Below are 25,784 nucleotides of genomic sequence, written 5' to 3' on the forward strand. Positions count from 1 at the left end.
AAATTTCTAGAAGGCCAGATGTAAGAAGCGGAAGTCAAGTAGTTTTTTCAACACCTAACTTAAGTGGTTTTTTTTTAACTAAGTATTTATAGACCATGCCTATCATCTATAGTTTATTGTTTGCAACCGATCTTTGATGATCTAATGACCCATTTGCCCATAATCCCCCCCCCCCCACTCCCCTATTCTTATTCAAAACTTTGACTAAATTTTTGAAGATGAGTTTCAAATTTGAAAAAGTAATTTTTATCTCTTTTCCTAGTAAATAATATTCGCTCATAAAATTGTGATATTTTTTCAAGTGAAATATATATCCAAACACAATTTAATTTTTAAATATATTTTTTAATTTAACTTTAAAAATTACTTTTTCAAATCTCACATTTTTTTATGCCCAAACATAGATATTTATCTATGTTGTTAAAAGAGTGAACGAGTTGGACTAGCAGGGTTAAACCTTCAAATTTTCGATCTCAATTTGGAGAACGGTTTTTAATCTTCTTGATTTAAATTAACATAACTAGAAACTATATAAAAAGTATTATAATATATATATATATATATATATATATATATATATATATATATATATATATATATATATATATATATATATATATATATGAAAGTTAGTGTCTAAGAAAATATTTTAACTCTCCTAACAATAATAATGTCAAAAGATATGCCAAGGATAAAATCTACAAATACTGGCTTTTGCCTGATCATTTCGTCTTGTGTGCCACCAGAAAAAACAAACAAAACAGGCCGGTCCTGAAATTTCCAGCCAACTCCTTAATTTTTAATACCAAGGAGGAAATCACACAATTTTTTAATGTTCATTTTCTGCTAAATTAACTTGGCAATAGCATATTGCTGTGACTCCATACACAAATAGATAGCTAGACAAAAGACCATTTTCCTTTCATAAGATTAATTGATACATAATGGATACAGAAATGATCTAGAAAAAAAAAAAAATAGGCCACAATTCTATTGTGTTTTGGTCCTAATCTGGTGCATCCTAAAGTTTGTTTCTTCAAAATAAATACAACTTAAATTCTGTAATGTTCTTAGTGTATCCTATTGATGTTTGTTGAAGCCATTTCTGCCTCAGTTGCCTCTGCTTGCTCTCTGAACTTCTTGTATATATCACCCTTGTAAAAATTCCTAGTTCTTGCAACCAAAGTCATCGAGGCTAGAGCGCCAAAAAACGCGACACTAGCCAAGATTACAAAAGCCTGTCGATAACATTGGTTACCAATACAAGTCAACTCTTTAACAGATGATCTAGTCAATCCCTTTTTGGCGAGCTCCTTCAACGCCTGTCTATCATAAAGTGGTCCAGTGACTTTCACATTAAGTATATATGAGCCAAGAGGGCTAGCCAATTGTCCACAATTGAACAATGTGGAGTAATACTTCAATCCAAAAAGTTCAGAAATAATTGAGAAGAGTAAAGGCAACTGTGCACCAAATGAGAAGCCGATGATCACAGACGCCACATAGACTGATCCGGGGAAGGGGAACGCAATAAGGAGAAGGCCAATGCAGGATAACAAAAGGACTAATGTCATCATAAGTGGCCTAGGGAATTTGTACTTAACAAGAAGAGTCTCAGAAACAAATCCTGAGAAAATTCTCCCAAAAAAATTCCATATACTAAGAAGTGACACAAAGGATTTAATGGTTGTTGTTGGATATCCTAAAGATTCACCAATTTGACCCAAGTTATCGACAGCAGTAAGGCTCGTTCCAAGTCCACAGAACGTAGCAAGAAACAGAATTAACATATCAGTACTTAAAAGTGCTTGTAATATGCTATAATCTTCACCTCTTTCTGGCTTATTGAAGAAAATATCAGTGAACCAAACGCACTTAGAGTTAGTATCGTCTTTCTTGATTTCTAAGGTTGTAGAATTATCTTCTTTCTCTAGTACTACTTTTGGATCCTCAGTCGCTATTCGTGGAGGATCAATGGGCAAGTTCTTTCGACGAAAGACATCTAACTCTTCTCTAATGAAAACCAAAAGAGGAAGAAATAACAAAGCACAAGCCACAGTAGCAGTTCCAACATAAGCAGCATGTGAAAATGCAACTGCTTTGTCAACCAATGTCATGACCATAAGAAACAATGCTAATACAATTGCTATAGCCAAACAATAGTAGAAAACTCTCAGCTGATTCGGCTGCTTAACGACTCTCATTTCGCGAATAGTATACACAAATATTACTGATACTGCAGCTGGAAGCCAAGCAATGAGTAAAATAAGTGATTTAGAATCATTTCCATATACAGCTAAGTATAATTGAGTCATAATAGCACCACTTAATCCAGTAAATCCTTTCAATAAACCAATCATATTTCCTCTACTCTCGGGGAAATTCCTAACTGATGTAACAAGAGCTCCAGTATTCGCAAAATTTTGCGAATTAGCTCCAAGACATATGCATATACACATATGCCAAACTTTTGGTTTTGGTATTTTTCCAACAACAGAAAGCCATATCATGAAATAGCCTGTGAAATTCATTGCTGCACCAACTAGTAACACAAACCATGTTGGAGTTACTTCAGCAATTAAACCAGAAAATACTCCAACATTAGCACCAAGATCTTTGAAAAATCCTAATAAATTAAGTGTAGTTTGATCATATCCAAGTGAAGCTTTTATTTCTTTTGAATAAGTTCCAAATAAATAAGTAGCTCCTGCTCCAGCCATAATAAGAAAAGATGCAAATAGAGAAAACCACCTACCTCTAGCCACATGATTGGCAAATTGAAAAATCTCATGGCCATTTCCCATTGGCAACTCTACCATATCTCCTCTTCTGAAAAATTGAAGTAACAAGAAAATGAGAAGATAATCTCTAAGTATCCACAGTATACACCTAACTTGGCTTTGAATATTGTGGAAAATGGAATTATCTCATGTTGGTAAGTGAGGTGGGGCAGAGAGTTGATAGAGAAATAAGAGGTGGAGCCAGAATTAAAGTTTTATGGGTTCGGATCTAAATTAACAATTTGTACATATTTAATGAATTTTTTAAGATAAATAAAAGGTTTGAACGAAAGTTACTGGGGTCGACCGAACCGCAAGCCTGGCTCCATCCTGAGAAATGAACTAATCAAGCCACTTGAGAGGTCAAGATGATTGAGATCTGTGAAAGAAAATAATATAAACAAAGACAAAGACAAAACAATGAATTAAATACTCAATGGAGACAAAATTCTAGGAGATTTTTTGGCTATATTGAGGAAATGAGAAGTAGAAAAATGAACTCTTCCTTTGAGAGAAAATAGGTTTCTATAGTAGATGGTACAAATGGCATGATAAGGTTTTTTGTGGCTATTTGGGAGGTGGTGGTTATTTTTGCTAAAATTCTTCATTAATTCAGACTATAATATGTTCATACTAAATGTAGGACAGTAAGTTAGTAACTAACTAAAATGGAGATCAGATGGTACTTTGGCATGAACTTCCTGGGTTATTAATTGGGTTTCCCTTTTTAGCGGAATAATAGAAAAGGGAGTCAACCTTTTTGTTCTTTACATTTTGTTTTTTAATGGTAAAACACTAAAGTTACATGAGATGTGACTTAAAGATATTGGATTTGCTATACAACTGGATTTTTTTGAACATCTGTTTAAAGATACTAATAACCATCAAATTGGCAGTTGAGAATAGTTCAAGAAATCCATTAATATGTGAATTAGGAAATACTCCAGATTATCATGATTCAGGCAACTCAATTATATAACAACAGTTATCCACACATCCAAAATATGCTTTCTGCGCTATATGAAAAAGGAAAAATCATTGTTTGTCCTTGAGAGTAATGCAATTTGGACTTAATTAAAAAGTAAAGGTTGGATATCTTACCTACCACTCACAAGCAGGGGCGTACCTAATGATTACTTGCAGCTTCATTTCAACCCAATAACTTTGTTTCAAGATACGTATATGTAGAGGCATACCTATGTACAGAAAAGAGAGGTCATCGTACCCGTTAACTTCGGCAAAAATTCTAGATATATAAGTACATATATGTTAAAAACATTTATATATTTTGTCTGAAACCCTTAAAATTAAAAGTTTGATAGGGCACTGCATTTAGCAGTCCGCTCATTTGCTCCCATCACTTTCAAATTGTGGGTCCGACTATGTGTATATATGCTAATAGATCCACTAAAAGTAAGTATATAAATAATATATTTCGAACTCAATAATTCAATAAGTTGTGATAGACTTCCGAACTTAACCCGTAAAGTTTAAATTTTGATTCCGATTATTTTGCCACCAAAGCAAAAACTATCAGTTTAAAGTCACATGCAGAATGTTAGTTGTTACAAGGTCAAGAAATGTCGGTATAAATCCTTTCATCTTGATACTACTATCTTGGTTGTGTGATTGGCATCAGTAGTTATAGAGATAGTGCTACTTTATTCCGAGCATAGTTTGTATTATCCTGTATTTGGTTGGAAAAGGTCAAAAGTTGCATGTGAAGACGTCCCAGGATACATACAAATCTCAACGTGAATAGAAAAGGCAATAATGAGACTTGTTGACTAAATATAACAGCCCACTTACCAAAAACATTCATGTGGTAGAGTATGATAGAGCCAGAGAAAGTAAAATCCACAATAGAATATGCTGCTATATCTTTTCTCGTGACCATTTATTTCCACCGCAAACAAATAATAATACAATTAAAAATCCCTCCGACAACTTTGTTTATTCCAGCCATTTAGACAGTACTCCCTCCGGTCCAAAATAAGTGATTTTTTTGATTTTTTTCTTGTTGTCCAAAATAAGTGATTTTTCAGATTTCAAGAATTAATTAATTATTTTTTTCATACATTGTCCTTGGAGTAAATAGTGTTGAAATATGTGTTAGGAGTGTTTATGTGAGATAGTAAAGGTTAATATGGTCAATTTCATTGTTAATTAATGCTAAAAGGTGGATTTCTTAATCTGTGTGAAAACATCCAAAAAATCACTTATTTTGGACCGAAGGGAGTAGAGTTCTATTATAAAGAACATATATTTTAACATAATATGAGAATATTTCTAAAGCAAAAATTGAATATTATGGTAAAGTGTTGCTATAAAGAAATTTGACTTAACCAACAACACGTGCCACTGTAGAAAACCCAACAATCTAAGTTAGCGTTTGGCCATAGATTCCTAAATTTGTTTTGAAGATGAAAATGTGTTTGGACATAAGTTTTCAAAACATAAACATGACTTATACCCAAAAGTTCTAAAAACTATCACAAATACCAACAGTACATTTATTAATAACATTCATTATATTATCGCAAACCATAGTCCTGAACATAAATAAATTTAGTACAAGATTATCATTTTTATAATGAACTACTGTGATGACCTTGGGTCATCACTTGTTTTAGAAACAAATTCTGTGTTCCGGGCCTAAAAACCTCCTTGTTTGTCTCACTTTGATTTGCGTGCGAGATCCGGACGTGTATCCAGAAAGCAGTTATGTGAAAATCTGTGAAAATAGTAAATTGTGCTTCTAAAATGAATTGGAGTGACTTCGGTCAACATTTTGGGTAAACGGACCCGGACCCGTGATTTGGCGGTCCCGGAGGATCCATAGGAAAATATGGCACTTAGGCGTATGCCCGAAATCGAATTCCGAGGTCCCAAGCCCGAGAAATGAATTTTTAAAAAAAATTATTTTACTGAAAATATAAGAGTTTTTAAAAATTTGATTATATTTGAACTTTATGGTATCGGGCCCGTATTTTAGTTCTGGAGCCTGGTACATGTTCAATATGATGTTTGAGTTGTGCCTGTAAAATTTGGTAAGAAACGGAGGTCGTTTGATGTGATTCGGACCCGTATTTGTGAAGTTTGAAACTTTGAAAGTTTTGAGATTTTTCTTAGATTTCTATGCTAAATTCGTTATTTAAGATGTTATTTTGGAAATTTGATCGCACGAGTAAGTCTGTATGATGCTTTTGAGATTATGTACATATTTGGTTTGGAGCCCCGAGGGCTCGCGTGAGTTTCGGATAAGCGTCAGAGTGTTTTTGGACTTAGAAATATGGTGTTTTGTTGTTTGCTGGTGTCTGAGTTTTTACTCTATGCGAACGCGTGGTAACCCACGCGAACGCACTGAAAAAATTGGGAGGGGGCAGGTTTACACTATGTGATAACATAGAACTAGGTGCGAACGCGGAGCCTTAGGAGTTCACTCTACGCGAATGCACTCGGGCTGTCGCGAACGCATAGAATAGGAGAGGGGTTGGGGGTTGGGTAGTTGTAACCCTGTGCGAAGGCAACCCTTAGCTCGCGAACGCGTAGGTCTAGTTAGTCAACCCTATGCGAACGCGGCCAAAGGCACGCGAATGCAGTGAATAAATGCCCAGTTATTTTAAACCAGTAGCAAAACGGATTTCTTCAAAACTTCATAACTTTTTCACCTAAACTCAAACTTGGGCGATTTTTGAAGGGGAATTTCACCACAAAACCATAGGTATGTGTTCTTAGACTTGTTTTCTTTAATTTTCATTAACACCCATTAGATTTCTAGGCCTAAATCATGTTCTTAAAGGTAGAAAATTGGGGATTTGGGTAGAGTTAGGGCTTTTTGAATAATTGAAATTTAGACTTCGTTTTGGGGTTAGATTTCGAAACTAATTCCATATTCGGGCTCGTGGTGAATGAGTGATCGGGTTTTGGTCCGAACCTCGTATTTTGACCAAGCGGGCCCGGGGTCGATTTTTGGCCTTTTGGAGAAAATGATAGAAAACCTATAATTAAGCACTAGGTACGAATTCTTTAGTAATTATTGATATTGTTAAATTAATTTGGACTAGATACGAGTTATTTGCAGGTGAATTCTAAAGGAAAAACGGTGTTTGAGACTTGAGTTAATACCGTGGAAGTTGAGGTAAGTGTTTGGGCTAACCTTAGCTTGAGGGATTAGGAGTTGTATCTTATTTGCTATGTGTTAATTGTGGAGTACACGTATAGGCATGATGACGAGTATCTATACGACGGTGTCAAGCATGCCTGTGAGTCTTGTGTTGTAATTGTTGTGACTCCGCCGAGGTTTATTCGTGTTTCATATGAGGATTATATTATTGTTCCCTTACCGGGATGTTGTTGTGATATTATTGTTCCTTTGCCGGGATGTTGTTGTTATATCATTGTTCCCTTGCCGGGATGTTATTTTTATATAATTGTTCCCTTGCCGAGATGTTGTTGTTACATTATTGTTCCCTTGCCGGGATTCTTTTATGATTGGTATTGATATATGAAATGGGAGCGGGTTGCACGCCTGCAACGGTAATATATGAAATGGGAGTGGGTTGCACGCCTGCAACGGTACTATATGAAATGGGAGCAAGCTGCACACCTGCAACGGTAATATATGAAATTGGAGCGGGTTGCACGCCTGCAACGGTAATATATGAAATGGGAGCTAGTTCCATGCCTGCAACGGTAATATATGAAATGGGAGCGGGTTGCATGCCTGCAACGGTAATTTATGAAATGGGAGCCGGGTTGCACGCCTGCAACGGCACTATATGAAATGGGAGCGGGTTGCACACTTGTAGCGGTACTATATGAAATGGGAGCGGGTTGCACGCCTGTAACGGTATTATATGAAATGGGATCGGGTTGCACGCCTGTAACGGTATTACATGTGTACTTGTTTCTTATTTCCTTATTTTTTGCTAGTAATTGATTTATGGCGTTCCTTACATTTCTCTACTGTTATTCTATTGTTATTTATTACTCCCCGCAACATGTTTCCCCCGCCCAACTTTAGCTATAATTATCTGCTTTTATTTCCGTTGTATATGATTTAACTGCACAGGTTTATTTAGTAGTCTGGTCCTAGCCTCGTCACTACTTCGCCGAGGTTAGGTTAGGCACTTACCAGCACATGGGATCGGTTGTGCTGATACTACATTTTGTACTGTGTGCAGATACTGATATTGGAGCATTTGGACCACAGTGAGTCTTCAGTCCACTCAGGCGACCCGAGGTAGTCCTGCAGACGTCCGCGAGCCTTGGCGTCTCCTCCCACTTCTCTTTCTATTTTTTTTTTACTTATTCAGAGACATATTTGTGTGTTTTCATTCAGACCTTATTTGTAGTATTCTTATTTGTAGTATTCTTATGTAGCAAATGTTCGGTTAATGATTAAGTTTTTGTCTTCCGTATTTCTCGTTATTTAGTTTATTCTAAATCACTTATTAGTTTGAATTATTGAATATGCTTAATAAAAAGGGTAATGAATTTATAATACTCGGTTTGCCTAGCATTCATGAGTAGGCACCATCACGACTCCCGAGGGTGGGAAATCTAGATCGTGACAACTACATAATACACTATTAGATGACCGAGAAGACGAAGCAGCATTGTTGCAAAATAATAAATGGTGGGCTATTTTATAAAATACAAAAGTTTGGGGCAATTTTTAAAAAATATAATAGTGATATTTTGGCCCTAAACCGATCTGATTTTGGGATTTGGTTTTGGGTTTTGGAAATTTATCAAAATATAGATAAAATCTATGGCCAAATATGTATTTGCCAAAAAACTCCAAATATATTTTGACAAAATCTATGACCATACGGGTCCTAAATGGGAAGAATTATTCCAAAAGATAAAAACTTGTCCAGAATTTGCAAGGTAAAGGTTGGTAAATGGTATATATTAATTAACTATGCTTTATTTCTAAACTAGTTAGGATAGATTCTGCGAAATCTTGTGTCATGATTTTGCTCTATTCACATGTCATTTCATTTCAATAATGAATCACTTGTTCTTTTAGACAATTTAGGGATTCTCTAGTATTAATCTTAAGTTTGTCCTTACATGTAAGACTCAAGCTAGAGTAAGAAGACAATTATCAAATGATGGACATAATATATAAATGTATTGAGAATAACAAAACCTTAATTGTAATTAGTTAGTGGAAGGTATTTGGCTTTATTTCATTTTTTTTCTTAAGTATGTATTTGTATTAGTGACATTTGTTCTACTTAAAGGTTTAGATTAATATAATGTAACGATCCGACGGGTCATTTTGCTTTCTAGAATCCTGTTCCCCTAAATAAGACTTCTCGTACTTGCTTTTACTGATTTATGACTTGTGGGGATAGTTGATTCGGGATTTGGAAGAGTTTGAGTTGAAATCGGAACACTTTGTTCCTTAAGGATGGCTTAAAAGGCCAAGTTTGACTTCGGTCAACGTTTTGGGTAAACGGCCTCGGAATCAGGATTTGAAGGTTCCAATAGATTTCTATGATGATTTCGGACATGGGCGTATGTCCGGATCGGGTTTTTTTAGTGGGTATTCATGTCCCCAAAGTTCTTCCAGCTCCTACTTTAGTGTTATACTGGAGAGCTCATACCACCCACCGGCTATTCAGGCTTCTTCCAGTGGCTCTACAGGCCATCAGGGTTAGACACTAGGGTAGCAGGACACCGCACCGGGGAGTTTTTTTGAGTGAGGAGATCTCGGTCATATGAGGAGATATTTCCCCAGACTACGGGGCAAGGCAGTTCAGTAGGGTCAGCAGCCTATGATTTCAGCATCGGCTGTCCAACTGCCCAGAGGAGGAAGGCAGACTGTAGAGGCCGTCCTAGAGGTGGAGGCCAAGCAGGGAGAGGTCAGCCAACTACTGTTCAGTCAGGTGGAGGCCAGCCAGCTGGCGCTCCAGCCAGATTCTATGCTTTTCCGTCCAGACCAGATACATTGGCCTCAGATGCCGTTATCATATATATTATTTCCGTCTGCGGTAGGGATGCTTCAGTACTATTTGATCCAGGGTCTACCTATTTATATGTATCATCTCTGTTTGCTCATTTCCTGGATATTCCACGTGAGTCCTTGGGTACTCTTGTTCACGTGTCCACCACTGTGGGCGACTCTGTAGTTGTGGATTGGATCTATTGGTCATGTGTGGTCACATTCTATGGTTTTGAGACTAGAGCAGATCTCATATTGCTTGATATGATTGACTTTGAGGTAATCCTGGGCATGGACTGGTTATCCCCATATCACGCTGTCCTAGATTGCCATGCCAAGACTGTTACTTTAGTGATGCCAGAGTTGCCGAGGTTGGAGTGGAAGGGTTCCTCAGTTAGTACATCTAGTCGGGTTATTTCCTTTCTAAAGGCTCGACATATGGTCGAGAAGGGTTGTTTGACTTATCTAGCTTATGTTCGGGATACCACCGCAGAGTCTCCGACGATTAATTTAGTTCCAGTAGTTTGGGAGTTCGCCGATGTGTTCCCTTCTGACCTTCCAGTCATGCCATCTGATCATGATATTGATTTTCTGTATTGATTTGGCTCCAGGTACCCAGCCTATATCTATCCCACCGTACCATATGGCTCCGAAAGAGTTGAAGGAGAAGCTTGAGGAGTTGTTAGCAAAGGGGTTTGTGAGACCGAGTGTGTCACCTTGGGGTGCACCAGTGTTTTTTGTGAAGAAGAAGGATGGGACTATGCAGTTGTGCACTGATTACCGCCAATTGAACAAGGCTATCGTCAAGAACAAGTACCCATTTCCGCACATTGATGATTTGTGCGACCAGTTGCAGGGTACTAGGGTGTTCTATAAGATCGACTTAAGATCGGGGTATCATCAACTGAAGATTCGGGACTCAGATGTCCCGAAGACTGCTTTCTATACTAGATATGGCCATTATAAGTTTCTAGTAATGTCCTTCGGCTTGACTAATGCCCCATGGGCGTTTATGGACTTGATGAACAGGGTATTCAGGACTTATATTGATTCCTTTGTTATTGTCTTGACGACATCTTGATCTACTCACGTAGCCCGGGGGAGCATGAGCAGAATTTGAGAGTAGTGCTTCAGACATTGCGAGAGCAGAAGCTATATGCTAAGTTCTCCAAGTGTGAGTTTTGGCTTGAGTCAGTAGCATTCTTGGGGCATATTGTATTTGGAGAGGGTATTAAGGTGGATCCTAAGAAGATTGAGGCAGTTCAGAGTTGGCCACGTCCTACTTCTGTGACTGAGATCAGGATTTTCCTGGGGTTAGCAGATTATTACTGTCGATTTATGCAGGTTTTTTCATCCACTGCATCACCTTTGACTAGATTGACCCAGAAGGGTGTTCCTTTCCATTGGTACAATGATTGTGAGGCGAGCTTTTAGAAGCTCAAGACAACTTTGACTATAGCACTGATTCTAGTGTTGCCTTCCGGTTTGGGGATGTATACGGTATATTGCAACGCTTCACGCATTGGCTTGGGTTGTGTATTGATGCAGGAAGGGCGAGTTATTGTATATGCTTCGTGTCAGCTGAAGATTCATGAGAAGAATTACCCCATGCATGATCTAGAGTTAGCAGCGATTGTTCATGCTCTTAAGATATGGAGTCATAATCTGTATGGGGTGTCATGTGAGCATTTGTTCAAGTAGAGGGATCTCAATTTGAGGCAGCGTAGATGGCTTGATTTACTGAAGGATTATGACATCACCATTCTTTATCATCGGGACAAGGCAAATGTGGTCGCGGATGCCTTAAACAGGAAAGCAGAGAGTATGGGTAGCTTGGCATTCATTTCAGCAGAGGAGAGGCCACTAGCTTTGGACATTCAGTCCTTGGATAATAGACTTGTGAGGTTGGATATTTCAGAGCGCAGTCGAGTCCTTACATGTGTTGTTGCTCAGTCTTAATTATTGGGACAGATCAAGGCTCGGCAGTTCTATGATCCGCATTTGCCAGTTCTCAGGGAGATGGTACTATAGTGTAGTGCCTAGGAGGTTTCTATTGGCGAGGATGGTGTTCTGCAACTCCAAGGATGCCTATGTGTTCCTAATGTCGATGGCTTGAGGGAGAGGATTCTAGAGTAAGCACACAGTTTGTGGTATTCTATTCATCCAAGTGCTACAAAGATGTATCGTGGCCTGAGGCAACATTATTGGTGGCGGCGGATGAAGAAAGACATAGTTGAATATGTGGATAGGTGCTTGAATTTCCAGCAAGTTAAGTACGAGCACCAGAGGCCAGGTGGCCTACTTCAGCAGATCCCTATACCTGAGTGGAAATGGGAGCGATTACTATGGACTTCGTAGTTGGGTTGCCACAAACATTGCGGAAGTTTGATGCAGTTTGGGTTATTGTCGACAGGTTGACCAAGTCGGCACACTTCATTCTGGTTGTGACTACCTATATTTCAGAGAGGTAGGCTCAAATCTATATTCAGGAGATAGTTCGGTCACACGTTGTGCCTGTGTCCATCATATCAGATAGGGGCCCTCAGTTTATATCCCATTTCTGGGGAGCCGTACAGAGTGAGTTAGGGAACCGTGTAGATCTCAGCACAATATTTCACCCGCAGACCGACGAGCAATCAGAGAGGACAGTTCAGATTTTGGAGGACATGCTTAGAGCATGTGTGATTGACTTTGGAGGGCAGTGGATTAGTTCTTGCCTTTGGCCGAGTTTGCTTACAACAACAGTTATCAGTCCAGCATTGAGATGGCTCCATTTGAGGCTTTATATGGTCGGCAATGTCGATCTCCTATCGGGTGGCTTAAGCCTAGTGAGGCTAAGTTATATGGTATATATTTGGTGAAAGATGCCTTGGAGAAGGTAAAGTTGATCCAGGAGCGGTTTCGCCGAAGAAGGGAATTATGAGATTCGGAAAGAAGGGCAAGTTGAGCCCCAGGTTTATAGGCACATTTAAGGTGTTGAGGCGAGTTGGGGAGGTTGCTTATGAGCTTGCTTTACCCCCAGCCTATCAGGAGTTCATATGGGTTTTCACGTGTCTATGCTTCGAAGGTACCACTCCGACCTGTCGCATATGTTAGACTTCAGCACTATTTAGCTAGATGAGAGCTTGAGGTATGAGGAGGAGCCAATTGCTATTATTGATAGACAAGATCGCCAGTTGAGATCCAAGAGGATTTTTGCGGTAAAGGTTCAGTGGAGGGGCCAACCAGTCGAGAAGGCGACCTGGGAGTCCTAGGAAGACATGCGGAGCAGATATCCACGCTTATTTAGCACTTCAGGTATGAATCTAAACCCGTTCGAGGATGAATGCTTGTTTAAGAGGTGGAGAACGTAATGACCCGACTGGTCGTTTTGCTTTCTAGAATCTCGTTCCCCAGAATAAGACTTCACGTACTTGCTTTTACTGATTTATGACTTGCAGGGATAGTTGGTTCGGGATTTGGAAGGGTTTGAGTTGAAATCGGAACACTTGGTTCCTTAAGGATGGCTTAAAAGGCCAAGTTTGACTTTGGTCACACCTTTTGAGTAAACGACCTCGGAATCAGGATTTGAAGGTTCCAACATATTCGTATGATGATTTTGGACTTGGGCGTATGTCCGAATCAGATTTTGGATGACCCGGGAGCATTTTGGCGCCTAATAGTGAAAGTTGATTCCTTAAGGATTTTGAAGTTCTTTAAATTTGGTTTGGAGCGGATTTTTGTGATATCGAGGTCTGAATGGAATTCCGAGATCAGGAATAGTTCCATAATATCATTTAACACTTACACGCAAAATTTGGTGTCAATCCGAGTAGTATAAGTGTGTTTCGTGGCATTCGAAGTAAATTAAAGAACTTGGAGTTCATAAGTTTGAATCAATTGGTTTTAGGGTATTATTCCTAGTTTTAATGTTGTTTCCGGCGTTCCGAGGGTTCGAGCGGGTCCATTTTATCATTTCAAACTTGTGGGTATGTTCGGGCGGGGCCCCGAGTGCCCTGGCGCCAATCGGACGAGGCTCGGACCAAGTTGGAAATTTTGGGAAAGGGTTGAATGCGCAGCTTCTGTCATAATCGCACCTGCGGTTGGTCAGCCGCAGATGCGATCTCGCAGGTGCGGTTTTGTCTCGCAGATGCGGCCATGGGTGGCTAGCCCAGATACCGCAGAAGCGACCCTCTTCACAGAAGCGGTTTGACTTCCGCAGAAGCGGACTATTTTTCGCAGATGCGGTGGGCGCAGGTGCGGCCGAGGACCGCAGATGCGGAAATCACTAAAGGCAGTGACCTTCATTTTTTACGGGAGTTAGTTATTTTTGGCTCATTTCCACTTCATTTTTGGGCGATTTTGAAGCTCTTGAGAGGGGTTTTTCACCAAGTTTTTGGAGGCAAGTAATTTCTACTATATGTGAGTTAAATACTTGGTTTTTTGGTAGATTAACATGTAAAGATTAGTAAAAAATCATGGGATTAGAGTAAAACCTAGGTTTTTGATAAAAACAAGATTTAACCACGAAATTTCTTATGGAATGAAGTAAAAATCATATATTCTTGATCCTTAGGTTATGGGTAGCAATTCTCTTCCAAAATCTGAGCACGTAGGCCCGGGGATAAATTTTAGGAACCTTGCATTTAGGGTTGAAAAATTACTTTAATAGTTAGAATATGAATTCTTGAGCATGTATTGACTAGTTCTTACCTCATTTGAAGAGTTTTGGATCATTCGACTCCGATTTGAGGGTTTGATGATTTTGGAAGTAAGCTTTGGGGCAAGGTAAGTCTCCTTTCTAACCTTATAAGAGGGAATTAACCTCATAGGTGAATTAAATAAATGTATGTAACTATCTGTGGGGGCTATGTACGTACATGGTAGCAAGAGTCCGTATGTAGCTACTATTATGCTAATAGTCCGGGTAGCTTAGGACCTGTATCATGCTATACTTGCAAATGCTTGCGTCCTTACTTGCTACTAAGATCACTTAAGTCATGCTGGAAATTTGGTAAACAAATATAAACGGCTAAACTCACTTACTCGAGAATTTGTATGAATTACTTGGCTATAAATGGACAATGTATGCTTCTTGATAATAAATTTGTTATTTGTGGATCGAGCCGAGCGCCTCGATAGTAAATAGATGCATCTATGGTTCGCGCCATTCAACCCTCTAGCAGTGCACAATTTAATATTATGTTGGACCGGGCCGTACGACATCGGCATAATGTGCGCATGTTATTTATTTGGAATTTTCCGTGATTTACACTGCTTAAATGCTTGAAATGTAAGTGTTACATGATATGACTGAAACTTGACATGTTGTTTATGAAATAATATCTTACTTCCCCATGATCTTAAATTGTCATTATTATTCATGCTACTATGCTTAGCGTAACACTTAAATTATATTATTATTGACCCTAGTAAGTGTCAAGTGTACTCCTCGTTACTACTTTTTCGAGGTTAGACTGGATGCTTACTGGATACATATTGTTATGTACTCATACTACGCTTCTGTACTTAATTGTATAAGATCTGAGTTAGGTGCATTTAGCTACCCAGCCGGCGCACATCCCTGGTATTTGATCGAGATTTCACAGTGAGCTGCCCCTTCTGAGCCGTTCAGCAGCATGCCGGAGTCTCTCCTTTTGTTATTACTGTCTATTCTATTTCAGGCAGTAGGATAGTTATATTCTTTTGTTACATTTTACAAGTTGCCCTAGTACTTGTGACACTGGATCCTGGCGCACACACTAGTAAAATATTACTTTTGGGTTGTATTTCTATTATTATGATTCCCTTTAGTCCTTCCCAATTTAGTTGCCTTATAATTTATTTAGTATCGACCGTTTTTTTAAGTTTAAGTAAATGTTGGGATTGCTTATTAAAATAAATGAGAACTAACTAGTTGATTAAGGTTGGCTTGCCTAACAACAGTGTTAGGCGTCATCACAGCCTATAATGGAATATGGGCCGTGACACGTAATCTAACAAACATTCTAAACATAGTTTAAAGATAGGTTTTAGGACAGCCATCTCCATTTTAGTAAGAAAATGATTGACATTCTTCCAAAGTAAAGTTATAAATGATTGGGATTCCTGCAAAAATAAATTAAAACCTTGTTTTGCAATTCTAATTTTCAGAAACAATTTAAGTTAATCAAATAAATTTGTTTAATTAATTATGGCAAGACTATTTAAGGTGTTGGCAAACAACATGTAAATTGAACATTCTAATTGTGTACAGATACATAAACATTCTCATTAAACAAATTTCTATAAAGAAGATGTGGTCATGTGGATGAGGTTCTATCTTTTTTTCCTATTTGTCAGGATCCTTTCCCGTGATAGAGTAGGACAGAGCTAGATAGGAAAATTCCACAATAGAACATGTAATCCCTTTTCTCGTGACCATTTAATTCCACCAAGCAAAGTATAGTTTATATACACGTAGTTCAGTTAAACCAACTGAATTCGCTCTATATCGGCCAAGCTCAATGAATCCTTTTTTTTTTTTTTTATTAAATTACCATTTATATTTTGACCATGTTAAAAAATATATGGAGAAAATAGCCCTGCACCAAAATTTTAAATATGTCAGAATTTTGAAGTACCAAAAGTTTTGATGATCGCCAAAATTTTCAGTTACAATGATGAAAATTTTTGGTAATCTGTCAGGATTGTTTAAATCTCTGACATTAGGCTTTCTCTTTAAAATTTTAGTTACTAGGTCAAAAAATCAATAGTAGCACATAAATATCCTCTCTGTGCAAATCGCCCTATATCGGAGTTAAGTGAACCAACTGTGACCACAACTTTCACTGAAACAAGTCTTAGAACACTGTGATAAAGCCTTTCGATTTGAGTAGAGAGGAGAGTCCATAATACAAGGTTAAGTCTGTTTCCTCTAGTATTGCTCCATTATTGAGTGAACACATGTAACTACTGTGTGTACTATTAACTAAGCCCAAAATCTGCCAGTCCATATAGCACCAGCAGAACATTTCATGTTGATTGTATGATGGACTCAAACCATTAATTTTGCCTAAAAGTATATCCGTGCATCTCCATTCGTATGAGAAATTGCTGCTACGGAGCCAGGAATTTTATTAAGAAAATCTAACAGATTACAAGAATAGTCATACTTAGGATTTGAACCTATAACCAGGGGCGGACCCACATATAGTTAAGGGGTTCAACTGAACCTGCTTCGTCGAAAAATACAACTATGTATCTATGTAAATTACAACTAAAGCAGGGCAACTTTTTATAAAAATTATATTTGAACCTGCATGACAAATGATTTGCTTTTGCAAAAGTGGTCAGGCGGGTTCATAGTTATTCAAAAGGATTGTTATTATGGACTTGTATAGATAGCAACACGAATGTGCAAATGGTAGGCTTAGTAAAACTGTTTTGCATCAAATTAAATTAATCATACCTTGGCTTGTTGATTTATTACTCCAATGTCTTATATTTTTTCATTCTCTCTATTTCACTTTAAAGTTTCCTGGCCAGTGCTTTTATTATACATACTGTACTTTTTTGTATAGATAGCAACACGAATGCGCAAATGGTAGGCTTAGTAAAACTGTTTTGCATCAAATTAAATTAATCATACCTTGGCTTGTTGATTTATTACTCCAATGTCTTATATTTTTTCGTTCTCTCTATTTCACTTTAAAGTTTGTTGTCTAAACTTAAACTCAATACAACTTATACTGAAGTTTATTTTACTTTAAAAGGTAATTTTAGCTCTCTCCTTCATAAAATTTTCTAAGCCTTGCAAGTATATCTGTTAAAAGTATTTATTATTTTTTAATTTAATTTAATTTATGTTGAAATTTTTTTTAGTTGTTTTATAATTAAATTTTATTATTTATTGTATAAGCTCCCTTGCTTTAATTATGGTATTAATTTAGTTTAGTTTGTAATTCTTTTCTTATTGCTTCTTTTATAAATAACAATTTGTTACTTATAAAACTAAAAAACAATTTATAATCTCAAATTTCTTAGAGTTAATAATTTTATAGATTGGTCAATATTATTTTTTTGTTAAAGTATAGCAAAATTTTAAATTAGCTAAATTAAAATTTATTAAATTAAAATAAGCAAAATTTTGTTACAACTTAAGATGATTTCATTTTAAGGTTACATTATGAACAAAAAGGATTAAAAAAATGGCTTCCTGTTACCGCTTAGATTAGTTATGGTTGTTTTCAACTGAATCCGCTTATATAAAATTTTGGGTCCGTCATTGCCTATAACTACAATAAAATCTCTCTTATTTCAAGGGAATTCAACAATTCATATATTAAATTGACAATATTTGGTATAGATTATATCTAATGACCTTGAAAATTGGTGATTTTACATTTTGACCTCTGCTTGCCTAAAAGATCAAAGTTTTGCTCGGACAAAATTTGTTAAACTTAGAAACTTTACCCTGGGGGCAAACGGGATCTTAAGTTCAAGACCACCACTCACTTCCAAGGTCATTCTTGTAAATTAATCCAAATTTTGATTATTTATATTGGGCTTATTATTCAAAAGGATTGTTACACAAATAGCCGGTCAGATTCAATGTTTACTTTTTTTAGCAGGTATACATAAATTATACATTGATTATACATAATTATATATATATATATATATATAAAATTTTGGTTATGAGATTTGCAAAGGTATCTAAGTTGTAATTGTGAAAACCCATTTTGGATTATTGTGAAAGATTCCAAATTTGTAAATTGTATTCAAATGTAACTTAAAAGTACAAGAAGGGGGTGAATTATGGCTTGTTAAAAACTTAGTCGACTAAGGGTGATTTCAGTTGACTAAATTGAGAGCAGAAGTAAAGTGACAGTAACTAAATAGAGAAAGACACACAACTGGTTCGGTACTGGTGAGGTACTTACATCTAGTTTCCCTTGGATCACAAGGGTTCCTTTTAGATCTTAAAAGAATTACAACAGTGATGGTTTTAATTTGTTCACCACCAACGAAGTACAGTACTCAGTGAATCTGAAAAATGACACAACTCTCTTTGTGTTCTAACTTCTTCATATATTTTGAGATACTGATAAACTTTAGATTACAGTATTTAGGCTAAGAAGTAGGGAGACTTAGAAGATAATGTATGTAGTTGTGCAAGCCTTCCTTTTGAGCCAAGCAGTCTTCTTATAGAAGATGAAAAATAGCCATTGATATCTTGACCAGAAATAGAGGCACGAGATCTTTGAAAAGAATTTGACCTAAGGGGTGGCTCTTCGAATTCTGCTCTTTGGGAAAGAACAAATTCGATCTTGACTTTCCTTTGTCACATTCTTCATTTACGAGACAGTCAATCCCTTGACTGAGCTTTAATTAAGGAGCTGAATATGGCAATAACTTCTTGATTTGAAAACTGATTGCCTTGATTGAAGCCGAGTAGATCAGCAGCCTTTTGGGTTCCTTCTATAGATCCATTGATCTTGGAAACTAATTTCCTTTTCCTTTTTGATGAGTTATGTGAAATAGAACAATTAGAAATTGTCATCATTGAAACTTAAGAATTTAATTTAAGAGAGAATAAACATTTAAAAGATGATAAGCATTAATTATGAAACTTTCCTGTTTTGCTGACTTGATGCTTGCTGAGAGCTCCCCCTGACTTGATGCTAAACCTGTTTACTTCTATTACCCTGTTCTCCCCATTTGACATCAATCCAAAAGGAAAAGAAAAACAACACAAGTAGGAGTAATATATGCAGTAATGTACAAAATAACTGGCTAAATAGTGCAACAAAAGTAATGCCTTCAGCAGAGGCAGAGATTATACAGACCCAAGCAAAAGAAAGTTATGAAAACCACAACAAACAAAAAAGGTTATTTTTGGACCCATCACACGAGTACACATTAGTGCCTTCCTAGAAAGTACTTGAGGGTGTTGATAACTTTGATATTGAAGGAGTCATAGGAATTCTCGAAATCTTTGACTAGTTTGTCCATTTTCTAAGTCAAAGAGTTGAAAGCCCTGATTCCTTGTCTCCGCGTAGCTCCTATGTCCTTCCTGAGCTTAGCCACATCAGTACCTGTCTCCTTAGTGATTTCCCTGATTTTCTCCACTTGTTCCTTCATCTTAACCACAAGTTGTTTTACCTCATCCAGATATTTCTATAATGGCTAAAGATTTTGAGAGCCGGTCGATTGAGATGATGGTTGTTCAGTTTGAACTTCAACTGGCACTGGAATACTGTCAACTTTGGCACGTTTAACCCATCCATCATCACCCAGGGTGTACCCCATCATTGAAAAAACAGTTTTATCATAAGTGTTGGTGATGTACTTGGGTGTAAAGGGTATCAAATCTACCTTCATAACTTCGAGGATGTGTAAGATGAGCAGACCATATGGCAAACAAACAGCAGAGGAAGATATGTCCCTAATACTTTCAAGCATGTATTGGCGAATCCACACAAACCAATCCAATCTTTTATTATTAACAAGGCAGTAAAGGACAAACACATCCCTAGTGAATAAAGAATTAAGGGACCCAGTTCTGGGGAGAAGAGTGGTGGAAATTATGTGGGCCAAGACACGATGTTCAAACTTACGGTTTTTGGGGCCAATATTAGGGGGGTTATCCGATAAAAAGATTTTGGCTTCATTAAAGGATACTTCGAAATCTTTTGTCCAAGAATTTTGCACAAAACATCAAACCTACTAAACTTAGCAGAGAAAATCTTTTCAAACTGATTAGAGTCTAGAACAATTCTAGTTCCTAAAACCATAGTTTCCAGGTCATCTTTGTCATTCTCAAAAAGATTTGCATAAAACATTCTCACAGGTTCCTCATAAATGGAGTTACCAACAGTGTTGAACAGAGAAGAAAGGTGTTGAAAATCAAATATAGAGATCACATCACAATGCAAATTTTTCATGAGAGAAAGACTTACAGAGAGTCCATAAGCCATAGATTTTGACTTGTAGGACTCAAACCTTGCTTTTTCACTTGGTCCATAGAAGATCAACTTGTCCTCAGGTCCGAAACCAGTGTTTTCCATTTTCCCTTTCTTGCATGCAGTCTTTTTGGGGTTTGCTCCATGAGACTTTTTCCAGCCTTTTTCTGACTTATGGGAGGATTTTCGGAGAATTCACTGCTCACATTGTCAGACTTGAGAAAATCCGAGTCAATAGATGACTCCAAGTATACAGGTTCTTTAGGATTAAGAGGTTTTTGAAACCGTTGGCTTCGTCTGGTTGCAGTGGAGGAAGAGGGATTTCTTTTGGCCATGGTGAGAAAGGATTATTTGATAGGGATGAAATGAGTAAAGGAGATGAGAGGGTTTTTTTATCGAAACGATTAGGGTTAATGAAGGGCCGCCTTGGTTAGAGAAAAAAGCGGATTCGGAGGGAAAAGATGATTATGAATTGACCGATCGGCGACACTGATGAAGAAGCAATTATTACACCTATACAATCAATTAATTAAACACATACTTAAGTAAACAAAAAAAATTCTTAAGGAAATAAAATATTTTAAAGATGACAAAAATATTTGATTTACAAATTTGATAAAATGCCAATCTTCTTCCTGAGAAAACAAAATCTTTCTTCCAAAAGAGGTTTTGTAAAAATATCAGCAAGTTGAGAATCAATTCTTATAAACTCTAATACAATATAACCTTTAGCGACATGATCACGGATAAAATGATGCTTAATTTCTATATCCTTTGCTCTAGAATGATGCAAAGTGTTCTTTGATAAACAAATAGCACTAGTATTATCACAAAATATAGGAGTAGCAGTAAGAAATAAATCATAGTCGAGAAGTTGATGCATAATCCATAGAACTTGTGTGCAGCAACTTCCAATTGCTAAGTATTCTTCTTCAGTTGTTGATAGAGCAACACAATTTTGTTTCTTGCTATGCCAAGATACTAATGCATTTCCCAAGAGTTGACATGTTCCACTAGTGCTTTTCCTATCAATCTTGTCACCTGCAAAGTATGCATCTGAAAAACCTTTTAATGCGAAATTGTTAGAATGATCATACCATAATCCTAGATCAGAAGTACCAATAAGATATCTAATGATTCTTTTAACAGCAGTGAGATGGGATTCCTTAGGAGCCGACTGAAATCTAGCACACTTACATACACTGAACATAATATCAGGTGACTAGCAGTGAGATACAATAGGGATCCAATCATCCCTCTGTACATGGTTTCGTCAACCTTTTTTCCATTAATGTCTTCATCGAGAATAGTTGTTGGACTCATTGGAGTGCCTATTGATTTAGCATTTTCCATTCCAACTTTTTGATAGGCTCCTTAGTGTACTTTGTTTGGATAATGAAAGTTCCTTTAGGAGACTACTTGATTTGAAGTCCAAGAAAGAATGTTTCTCCCATCATGGTCATTTCGAATTCTCCTTTCATGGAATGAGCAAAATCTTCACATAAAGCAGAGTTAGGACTACCAAAAATAATATCATCGACATAAATTTGAGTAGTAAGATTACCTGAACTAGAATGCTTAATAAAAAGGGTTGTAGCGATATTACCTCTTTTGAATCCTTGATTCAAGAGAAAAGAACTTAACCTTTCATACCAGGCACGTGGAGCTTGTTTGAGACCATATAGGGCTTTAGTCAGTTTGTATATATGATTAGGAAAGGAGACATTTGCAAATCCTAGTGGCTGCTTTACATACACTTCTTCAGAGATGTAGCCATTTAGGAAAGCACTTTTAACATCCATTTGAAACAACTTGAAACCTTTGTGAGCGGCATAAGCAAGTAATATTCGAATGGATTCAAGTCTTGATACAGGAGCAAAGGTTTCGTCATAGACAATTCGCTCTTGTTGGGAGTATCTTTGAGCAACTAATCTTGCTTTATTTCGAACCACCTGACCAGATTCATTTAATTTGTTCCTGAATACCCATTTTGTTCCAATGATTGAGGAGTTTGAAGGTCTTGGAACCAACTCCCATACTTTGTTTCTTTCAAATTGATCTAGTTCTTCTTTCATAGCACCTATCCAGTGTGTATCCTTCAGAGCTTCATCCACCTTTTTTGGCTCGAGTTGAGAGATGAGAGCCACATGAGATTTGTTCTTTTGGGATCTTCTTGTAGTGATTCCTTCCCGTGGGTCTCCTATAATAAATTTGTAAGGATAACTAGGTTTGCCCTTCCATTCATTTGGAGTATTTGAGGGAAGATCTCTTTCAACATTGGTCGACTGATCTGTTTAAGATGGTTCATGAATTTCAACGGATTCTTCAGCTGGTTGAGTTGGTTGATCAGCTGCTCACTTTGATGATCTATTCCTGTAGTGACAGATTTTGGGACAAAAGGAATTTCCTCATCTTTAAGAGATTTTTCACTCATTGGACGAGGGTTAGTATCAACAAAAACAACATGAATTGATTCTTCAATACAGAGAGTTCTTTTATTATAAACTCTATATGCTCTACTTGAAGGAGAATAACCAAGAAATATTCGTTCATCACTTTTAGGATTGAACTTATCCAAATTGTCTTTTCCATTGTTGTGAATGAAACATTTGCATCCAAAGAGGTAAAAATAGCTAATATTGGGTTTCTTACTGTTCCACAGTTCATATAAAGTCTTTATTGGTTGAATCAGGCACCTGTTGAAAATATGACAAGTTGTGCTTACCGCTTCTGCCTGGAAATGATGAGGTAGAGAATTTTCTACTATCATAGCTCTTGCCATATCCTGTAGGGTTCTATTTTTACGTTCTACCACTCCATTTTGTTGCGGAGATCTTGGTGAGAAAAAATTGTAAGAGATTCCTTGATCGTTGCAAAAGTTCTCAAAAGCTCTGCTTTCAAATTCTCCTCCATGATCATTTTTGATAGAAGAGATGTAGTAACCCTTTTCTCATTGAATCTTCTTACAGAAAACTTCAAAATTCTTTAGAGCAGCATCTTTATGACTTAAAAATATAACCCAGGTAAATATAGAAAAATCATTCACAATAACAAAAGCATATTTTCTACCACCTATGCTAGCAGTTCTAGTTGGACCAAATAAATCCATATCCAGTAGTTGAAGTGGTTTTAAGGTGGAAACAAAATTTTTGATTTTAAAAGATGAGCGAGTTTGTTTTCCGAGTTGACATGCATCACAGATATGATCCTTTGAAAAATCTAATTTTGGAAGTCCAATGACGAGGTTATGTTAAGAAAGTTTTTGAATAGTATGCATGCTGGCATGACCAAGTTTTCTATGCCAGAACCAAGGATCATCAACTATAGAAGCAAGACAGATTTGATCCCCAAGATTATCTAGGTTGCTAATAGCATAAACATTTTTGTCTCTATTACCTGAAAGGATAATTTTACCTGATTCATCTTCTATGAACCAACCATATTTCTTAAAACAAACCTCATAATCATTGTCACATAGTTGACTAATGCTGAGAAAATTGTAGCCGAGTTCATCAACTAGGTAAACTTCATCTACATCACATGTTGGACTTAGAGGAACTTTTCCAACACCAATTACATTTCCTTTGGATTTGTCTCCAAATGTAACTATTCATCCATCTAGTTTAGTGACTATTTTGAAAAGTTGTTTGTCACCAGTCATATGTCTGGAACATGCGCTATCGAGATACTATTTTCCTTTTCGATTTTTCTTGTAGTGTTCCTGCAAAACAAAGATTACTTGTTTTTAGGTACCCAAGCTTGCTTGGGTCCTGAAGGATTAGACTGCTGAGAGTTAGTTTGATTTGAAGATTTTGGTCGCCAGACCCATCTTCTGTTGTTCTTAAACCTGCAGTGATTTGAAGTGTGGCCCCTTTTTCCATAATAAAAACAAGATGGACTATTTTCAGAATCCTTTTTAGTTCTGATTTTGTTCCTGCATTGATTAGTATTATATCCATTCTTTCCACCGAAGGAACACCCATGAGATTTCTTCTATTTGTGACGAATAGTCTGATTTGATTTGATTGAACTGTGACTAGTAGATTTTTGCAATCCATTCAATTGTAGTTGGAGTTCATTTACTTCCTCCTGAAGCAAATCACGTTCAATTTCACAAACTTCTAGCTTCAGAGACCATTCTTTCTTTTCTCTTTGAATCTTTCTAAGTTCATTTAGAACTCTTTCAATATTTGCAAGAACAATATCAACGAATTCTTGAAGTTCATAATAGTTAGGGCAATTTAGGGGACGTACCTCACTAGTTCCTTCATCTACTATGAGACCAAGTTGCTCTGAATCTTCTTTTTCATTTATTCTTCTATTTCCTGAGAATCCACATTCTCCTGATTCTTCATTGCTTTCGTCTTCTAGGGCCATGAAGCACATATTTGAAATTTCTTCATGATCAGATTCTTCTTCATCACTCCAGGCTCCAAAAGACTTCTTTCTTTGAAGAGTCCCGCTCAGCTTCTTTTTTAGATCTGGACAGTTAGCTTGAATGTGTCCATATTTGCCACATTCGTAGCATCTTCCATCATTTTCATTATTCGTCCTTCCTTTTCTGAAATTTGGTTTACCTCTTTTTCTATTCATGTTTCTTCTCATCATACTGGTTACGACTTGAGAAAGCATGACTATGTTTTCATCTTGTTCTCCTCCTTCATTTTGCTCTTCATCTTCTAGTTCAGCCATAGTTGCTTTGAAGGCGACTATTTTATTCTTTTCTTGTTGAATCTGTCTGTCCAAGTGAGTCTTCTCAAAAGCGATTAGATCACCTCTGAGTTCATCATAGGACATTTTATCGAGATCCTCACATTCGAGTGCGATGACTTTTGGCCGCCAAATTTTAGGTAGACTTTTAAGAATTTTTCTGACTTGTTCTCCACTTTTTATTGTTCTACCAAAGGATTTCAAACCTCCAAGAATTTTGCTGAACTTGGAGAACATTTCTTCAGCAGATTCTCCATCCTTCATTTGAAATAGCTTATACTCACGAACCAATAGATTTATCCTTGTTTCTTTTACTTTATTTGTCCCTTCATATTTGACTTTCAATTTATCCCGCAGTTCATTAGCAGTTTCACAGCTAGAGATTTTCATATTCTTCACCACTAATAGCAT

General features: G+C 36.9%; 3 protein-coding genes across 3 annotated transcripts; 1 reads left to right on the plus strand and 2 right to left on the minus strand.

The window, feature by feature from the left end:
* Positions 1–900: 900 nt before the first annotated feature.
* LOC104234332 (protein NUCLEAR FUSION DEFECTIVE 4-like) lies at positions 901–3,345 on the minus strand. The gene is made up of 2 exons (XM_009787913.2): positions 3,078–3,345; positions 901–2,829 (listed from the first exon to the last, which is right to left on the minus strand). Exons 1-2 carry the CDS (start codon positions 3,107–3,109, stop codon positions 1,071–1,073), a joined length of 1,791 nt encoding a protein of 596 aa, XP_009786215.1. The 5' UTR covers positions 3,110–3,345; the 3' UTR covers positions 901–1,070.
* Positions 3,346–9,305: 5,960 nt separating this feature from the next.
* Positions 9,306–10,338, plus strand: LOC138881639 (uncharacterized). Its single transcript, XM_070161881.1, has 2 exons — positions 9,306–9,449; positions 9,535–10,338. The coding sequence occupies exons 1-2, from the start codon at positions 9,306–9,308 to the stop codon at positions 10,336–10,338; spliced, it is 948 nt and encodes a 315-aa protein (XP_070017982.1).
* A 14,318-nt stretch (positions 10,339–24,656) lies between these two features.
* On the minus strand, positions 24,657–25,784 carry LOC104234472 (uncharacterized). Its single transcript, XM_009788063.1, has one exon. It carries the CDS (start codon positions 25,782–25,784, stop codon positions 24,657–24,659), a length of 1,128 nt encoding a protein of 375 aa, XP_009786365.1.

This window comes from Nicotiana sylvestris, chromosome 11 (assembly GCF_000393655.2).
Source record: "Nicotiana sylvestris chromosome 11, ASM39365v2, whole genome shotgun sequence".
Taxonomy (NCBI): Eukaryota; Viridiplantae; Streptophyta; class Magnoliopsida; order Solanales; family Solanaceae; genus Nicotiana; species Nicotiana sylvestris.

What these genes read in the sequence shown, in the direction of transcription:
- LOC104234332 (XM_009787913.2), bottom strand. Translation starts at nt 3,109, where the DNA reads ATGGAGCCAGGCTTGCGGTTCGGTCGACCCCA. An exon ending in TTGCGGTTCGGTCGACCCCA is followed by an intron (nt 2,830 to 3,077) that starts GTAACTTTCGTT and finishes TCAATTTTTCAG; the next exon opens with AAGAGGAGATATGGTAGAGT.
- LOC138881639 (XM_070161881.1), top strand. Translation starts at nt 9,306, where the DNA reads ATGGGCGTATGTCCGGATCGGGTTTTTTTAGTGGGTATTCATGTCCCC. An exon ending in TGGCTCTACAGGCCATCAGG is followed by an intron (nt 9,450 to 9,534) that starts GTTAGACACTAG and finishes ATATTTCCCCAG; the next exon opens with ACTACGGGGCAAGGCAGTTC.
- LOC104234472 (XM_009788063.1), bottom strand. Translation starts at nt 25,784, where the DNA reads ATGCTATTAGTGGTGAAGAATATGAAAATCTCTAGCTGTGAAACTGCT.